Source organism: Alosa sapidissima, chromosome 24 (genome assembly GCF_018492685.1).
Source record: "Alosa sapidissima isolate fAloSap1 chromosome 24, fAloSap1.pri, whole genome shotgun sequence".
NCBI lineage: Eukaryota > Metazoa > Chordata > Actinopteri > Clupeiformes > Clupeidae > Alosa > Alosa sapidissima.
In genome coordinates this window covers 27,433,645-27,441,144 of record NC_055980.1, presented here as the reverse complement: position 1 = coordinate 27,441,144, position 7,500 = coordinate 27,433,645, and the positions used below count along the sequence as shown (strand labels likewise).

The 7,500-nt window shown below is 44.4% G+C and overlaps 2 protein-coding genes across 2 annotated transcripts in view; one reads left to right on the top strand and one right to left on the bottom strand.

Annotated features, from left to right (window-relative positions):
- The window catches only part of LOC121700216, a 1,725,899-nt gene that overhangs the window by 181,453 nt on the left and 1,536,946 nt on the right, over positions 1 to 7,500 (top strand).
- On the bottom strand, positions 669 to 1,623 carry LOC121700290 (Na(+)/H(+) exchange regulatory cofactor NHE-RF2-like). The gene has a single exon (XM_042083183.1). The coding sequence runs from the start codon at positions 1,199 to 1,201 to the stop codon at positions 686 to 688; it is 516 nt and encodes a 171-aa protein (XP_041939117.1). The 5' UTR covers positions 1,202 to 1,623; the 3' UTR covers positions 669 to 685.

Genomic DNA, 7,500 nt, shown 5'->3' with positions numbered 1-7,500 from the left:
ACATGTGAAGAAATTGACAATAAAGCTGACTTTGACTTTGATTCCACCCACAACAACAACGTGCAGCCAACTGACTCCCTTACCCAACCCTGGCACCCGTGCCCAAAACACACACACACACACACACACACACAAACACCAATCTCACACACAGAGGCCCATCAGCTGTCCTGGCAACATCTTGATGAAATATCAACCCCCATACACACACACACACACACACACACGCCATCCTCATGGCCCCAGATGCCAACACCCTCTGGCCAAAGTCCAGAGCAGATCCGAGTCAGACTGGCCCTGCGTCTGGACCCTCTCTTCAGGGAGCCGTGACCGCCCTATCGCACCCCACTGCTCTCTCTCTCTCACACACACACACACACACACACACACAGAGAGAGGCTCTGGGTGTGTTTATGGAAGTAGCCTATTAGTGTGTGCTAACAAGTCCGTAGGCTACTGATGCCACCACATAACATGCACCTTTAATCACATGTGCGATAAAAAATCAATTTGGTCACACACACACACACACAGCATCTCTGGCCAATTAATTAGAGCGCCTGGACTCCTCTGTGAGGGTGAATGGTCCATCTGTCCCCCGTCCTAATCCCCCCGAACTCTACGCGCAATCCGTAGAAAACAGCATGCGGATTAACGAGCGCCGGTGCGTCGTCGGTGGTGCCTTCTAAACCCTGCTTACCTTCTCGGAGCTTACACTCAGCTTCTTCCCCTTCTCCTCCGGGATCACGAGCTCGCCGTTGTTGTCAGGGACCGGCGTCGACTCTCTCGGGGTGCCATTTTCCGATGCGCTCGAGACTTTCTCCTCCGCGTCGCCGTTCTGCGAGTCGGACGGGGGCACCGGGATGCCCTCCGTGACGAACTCTTTCTGGCATCGCAGGTTGTGCTTTCGCAACAGCTGCTCGGTCTCCACGTCGACCACGATGAGCTCGAGCTTGCCTGCGGTGGCCCGTATCCGCGAGACGACTTGCTGGTGACTCTCGTTTTCCACGTTTTCGCCGTTCACGAACACGAGTCTGTCGCCTGCACGTAGCCCCGAGACCTCCGAGGGGGAGTCGGGCTCCACTAACCGAATAAACTGGCCCGTTTTGCCTTTCTCGCCGTGGAGATGGAACCCGTAGCCATTATCCCCCTTGTCGAGAAGACACAATCTGGGGCGCAGGTCTTGGCTGTTGCTCGGCATGGTTTTATCGCTCCGGCGCCACTCAACCGCTCAACCTGTTGCGTCTGTTGCTGCCGCGCTGCTTTCCTCCTCGGAAAAGTTTCCGCCTCAAGGAATCCTGAGTCAAAGTGTCCAAATCTTTCCAAAAGCGCCTTGATCAGGGACACGACAGAGTCATACCAGACGGTCGAGGCGTCCGGTAAACTTAAAAGTAGGCTACTTGAGATGTGATTTTGAAAGTGCGTTTGTGAACACGTAGAATGTCCCCAGAGATCGCTTTCAGTTCGTCGTCGGTGAAGCAGATTCCTTTTGTCTCCCGGTATAGTTGAAAAAGGCACGCGAACCTCAGTCTTTCGCAATGTGTCACTTTTTCTGAAGGTTTGACACGGGGAAAACGCCCAGACTTCGTTCGGTTGACAGTGCGACGCTGATCTCGCTGCTCTGTTTCAGAAAGGGCAATCCAGCTACTTTATAAAGAACAGTGACGTTTCTGTTGATGACGGACGGATACGCCAATCAAAACACCGCCTTTAGGTTTCGAACACAAATGGGAGGGACAATCGGCCCCAAACAAACCAATGAAGTGAGAGAATAATCATGATCGACCAGAAGAGAACGCAGCCAAGGCCTATGGGAACTTTTCTGCCGGAGACTATCGTGTTTATTATCATGTGTTATGACCAGATTGCCTTAGTAAACTCTCATCGATTCACTAATAAATTAAACATGTGCATAAATCTTAAAATAGCTCAGAAACACGCTAATAATAACTTTGTAGACTTTCTGTGGAAATACCTAGTGTGTTTCACATGATAACCAAGTCAATGTTATCAGACGTGATATATCCATGGTGGTGATGATATGGCATGTGCTATTTCAACTGGTTGGACTGTTTAAGCTCACTGAGGTATCAGGTAGGCTACAGGTAGACCTAATGTAGGCAGACACCACGCACAGACATCCTGTCCGACTGGATCTTTTTTATAACCTAGTTCCAAATATAGGCTTTCTTTGCCACCTTCTTTTTTATGTAATTCCATTGTAATAACAGCGAACACCACTAATACTGTGCAATAACCAAATTAATAGCCTAGGCTACTACTAATAGGCCTAGTCTACTACTAAGCTACTACTACTAATAATAATAATCTTCACAAAAGCGCCTATATTATTAATAATATTATTAATTATTGATGATGATGATAAAGGTCCACATCTCCAGTTGTTTAAAATAAAAACAAATATGGTTTGGATCTTTTTTTAGTTGTTTCCAGGTTGTCACCACATGTACACTTTCTACTGGCCTATGTGTCCACCCAACCTGACTAGCGCCCCCTGCTGACCAGGGTCATAATAATAATGTAATTGAATAATTAATTGTGTTCTAAAGTGGACCCAACAATGCTATTTCCCCAAAGCCCAGAATCGGCAAATATTATTTGGTAAAACCAATAATTTTGGTGATCTGATGACCATAAAAGTGCAAAACGAATGAATGTTGCCTCTGACTTGGTGCTGACTTAGTAATTTGCCCAGTCTTGATGTGATCAGAATATTGAGATTCAGGAAGATGATCCAGTGCAAGATAAGTACTAATCCACAGCACTATTGTTAAGCAGAAGAGCCTGATCAGCTGGAGACTTCGCTCACTGCCTTGCACAACTGACAGACTGAGAAAGTCATTTGTCCCCAGGGCCATTGAACTGTTCAATGCCTCACTTAAGGGAAGAGGAGAGATAGACTTATCTGCATAGTCTGTCTGCCTCTTCACCCCCTCCATGTTTGGTACTGTCTGTCCACTAGCCACTTGTACCACTGTCTTTATACCTCACTGTTTGCGTGCTATATTAGCACATTAGCACATATGCATAACACCCCCCCCCCCTCCATGCCACAGCCGAAATGTGGCCACACTTATACATTTTCTTAAATAGTTAAATATATAGATATATAGACTTTACTTTACTTTATTTCTGCATTGTTGCACTGTTGACTTACTCATTTGCACTATCACCATGGCCACTATCACCATTGCACTACCACCATGACACTCATTCACACAGAGCACCTTAGAGCACCTTACCATACCTTACTATGCACAGGCTCAGTCCCTGCCTCAGTCATTGCAAGCGCCTCTGATATATTAATCACTACTATGTGGATACTGTTTTTAGAATTGATTTAGATTAAGTGTTAGTATAATTTGTATTTTTGTAACTTGTATTTTAGTATATTTTTATATATTGTATTAAGTGTTAGTATAATTTGTATTTTAGTATATTTAGCATATTCTTTATCTTCTACTGTCCTTACTGCTTAGTTGTGTTTTTATATTATATACTTTAAGTACTCTTTCTGCTGTTAAAGAATGTGTTTGTGTTGTATGTATGCTGCTGCTGAGACCTTGAATTTCCCCTGGGGATCAATAAAGTATCTATCTATCTATCTATCTCTATCTAAGTAACATAACATATAGGTTGCTCACACATACAATAGGCTACCCCCCCCCCCCCCCCCCCAGACACACACACACACACACACACACACACACATACACAATACACTTCCTGTCTAACACCAACCAACAACACCAAGTTTCTTGAGAACTTCAATCATCACTTTCTTTCATCCAGTCGGAACACATGAAACCGGTTATGTGGAGCCCTGCAGCCCTGCAGCCCTGCTCATCAAGTTGCCCCATGTATCACCTTGCAACACGATGTTTGATTCATATTTATGCCCCATGTATCACCTTGCAACACGATGTTTGATTCATATTTATGCCCCACGTATTACCAAAAGCAACACAATGTTTGATTCATATACATGATATGCCCCTTGACGTCAATTCAACACCATTTAGCGCTTACGCGGTAGGCTACCCAGTTAGTTATAAACTAAAAGGCTCATGATCCTTTCTGATCGGCAGTGTGACAGTGCACCATCAAGCAACCTGGGCACGCATTGACAATGTCAGAGACATGTCTCCACTTTGTACCACTTGATAAGTTCAATTGTGACTTTCTGAACGCATCTTTGAAACAGTATTTAGGCTATGAGATGTCGCACCACGTCAGCAGAGATCAGTTGACTGTAGGTTTATGGCATGTCTCATAGGCAGAGAAAATCTGTTGCTCTCAAACACTGTCTGCTTACTCAAGAGTCAGTTTAGTGAGAATAGATTAAATAGACAAATTTGAAAGCTTTGCAAAGTGGTGTTATGCTCCCTTTAAAGAGCATTTTTAGTATTATCAAAATACACAAATGCAGTATTTTATTTTAATACATGACGTGGCTACTGTATGTTGCCGTTTGTTTTGCTATATGCTACTTAAAATTAGGATATTTTACATTTGACACTATATTTATCTTCAAATAGCCTACAGTAGGATGTACGTGTGTCCATTCCTGATCATGATACATTATCAGATTAGTGATGAAAGCAGACAGGCGGAAACGTGAAGCAGAGAGGTCACGACGGCCTGCGGGAACACGGGGTGGATCCATGCGCCGCCTCCTCCTGGGTCGCCGTGTTCCGGTGGTGAGACGTGAGAGACCTGATAACCATTCCAAACAGCAGTAGGTACACACCCTGCCAAGATAAGGCGAGTGCTGTAGCAACGAGAGAGAGAGAGAGAGAGATAGAGAGAGAGAGAGAGGGCGCTCGGAGATTAAGCGCTAATAATAAATAGGGAATGCCCATGGTGGTTTGCGCGTGTTGGTTGGGCAATGCCCTGTGTGAGTTGGCAGCAAGTAGTTCATAATAATGCCCGTAAGGTGTGAAGTTGAACTCCCACACCAGTCAGCGGGCTGAATTTCATCACAGAACGAAAAAGAGGCTCGGAATTATGCGAGGCCTTCCACCACAAACGTCACACAATGAAATTGAAGGCATCGGCTATTTTAAATGATGCGATTTAGAAAAAACAGGAAAAAAATGTTTCTGCAATGATGCAATTCTGACAGGTATGAATACAGCCTACACAATAGCCAGACTAAACTATTTATTTTTGATTCTTGTTCTTTTGAGGCCTAACCTAACAATCTACATTTCACAACCGAACTCTTCCGATATGCTACGCTTGCACGTTACGCATTTCTGTTCCAGTTTCTGAGACATGAGGTTACATAGTTATTACACAGACAAAGCATTATTTAAAGGGAAAACAGACACAGTCTCTGTGAAGTGTCTAGAGTTGGCATTATGCAACTTACTGAGGTTTATATCGCAAGATAGCCTCGTCATCTTGATGTGGTGGATAATCATCTTGACTTTGTAGATAATAATCTTCCATAATGGTGCTAAAGGTCTTCCACGCCAGAACACACTGCTAGGACATGCGCGATCAGTCCACTCAGGGCCGTTTTAGTGTGGGGAAAGTTGAAGCGGTCTATATTCAGAAGTTCACAATTCAAACATTTTAGTTTTTCTCAGTCACTTTGGCACATTTCTCAGATCGGAATTGAAATTTTCAAAACGGGTGGTTCAAACTCCATATCATCGTATCACTTGTTGTGCACATCTTTAAAGCAGTTTCTCCCCATCTTGAACAGCAACGCCCTAATGACACGAGCAATTGAAAATGTACAACAATTGAAATTTTGAATTTGAATTTGAGTTTTGAATTGAAAAATGGCAGACAGGTGTAGGCTACAGTCTAGTAGGCCTGCGTCTATGCAACTCATGTTGTAGAAATGTCCGCTGTTTTACACATACGATTGCTAATGTCATGTTGGTCAATATGCACTCTAGGCCTACTGGTTTCATGCTGAATAGTCCTACCCCATAAAACAAATTGGCCTTATTTCATCGCTTGAGTCATTACACGAAGTGTTGAACTGCTGTCATAACTATGTCATAGTCTGTCTAGAATATACTGTGTGACCGGACAGGCAGGAACGTCAGGAGGTAGGCCCAGAGGGGGTTCAAGCAGAGCTAGTAATCAAGGATCTTTGGAAGGCCTATAGAAAGATGCACAGTGGGGCACAGCTCTGACCAAGGGCTGTTTTGCTGTATATTGGTCATTTTTTATTTGCCCAAGCCTGTAAAAGACTTTTTTTTCTTTATACTCACAATGTCTGTCAACAGAAAAAAACTTTTAAACACATAGTCTACTCTCTTGCAATCAAACCCCTCCACACACCATAATGTGTAACTTCGTAGTTTTGAAATAGCTATGCCAAATAGAAAATAGTGCTGCCTTGCTCAAATTGGTACAGAGTAAACGGTCATATTGACAATAAACAACACAAAGCCGTTGTGCATGTTGCAGCTGTTCAATCTTGACATAAACAATGACATAAGGGCTTGTCATTTTGATTGATTGACAGTTACATTGGTATAAGCACTTTCTTTTGAGACCTAGGCTAAACTAAGCATTTTGAGCAACATACACGCTTTTGCAGGTAATCCATGCAGTGCAGTTTGTACTTTTTTTTGAGAAATGCACTAACTGTTGTGCAAACGTTAGAAATGCACCAAAGCGACTAAAACGCCCCAGAGCAAAAGATGCGTCACTTCACGTCTCCTTTCAGCAAACACTCCATTTTATAATCGTGTTGTGAAAAGGGCAGACGCCAGCAATGTTCTCGTCACATTTTAAAAGGACACCAGGCAACGTTTTCGTGTTAATTAATCATCTTCGTAAGTCTATATGGTTAAATGACTCATTATAGGGCGAATGAAGGCTCTCTCGCCCGCCCCTACTGCCTGTAGGAAGGATTTCAGGTGTTCTAGAACCACCGGATGTGCAATGCTGCCATCTAGTGGATGTTAACACGTCTGCCTTTTGAGCCAGTGATATATTTAGTTACTGCAACACAACACACAAGCAGCAATGAACAGGCCACCATCACAGACGTCTTTTACAAAAAATAGCTTTATGTACATACAAGTGTATCAATAACGATTACAAAGCACTTCAGCATGGCACTCGGAGGGTGCCGACGCGTCTACAGAGAGTGAAATGGCAACATCAAGTGAGACATTAAATTCTTACAAACAGCAGGGGGAGAGAGAGGGCTGGTGCACGCGCACACACACACACACACACACACACACACACACACACACACACACACACACACACACACACAATGCAGTCCACGAGTGGAGCGGAGGTTTAGTTACAGATGCCCCAGTGGTGCTGGGGTCAGGCCAGGGGTCAAGGGTCAGCGTTGGCTTAGTGTGCCCCCCCCATCAGGTGAGCACAGGTGTGATGACAGAGCCGCCTCAGCTCTCCCTCAGGGCGGGGGTGGGGGGGGGGGGGGGGCTTTACACACAAACATGGAGGCAACAGAAAGATGACACGTCACACTCC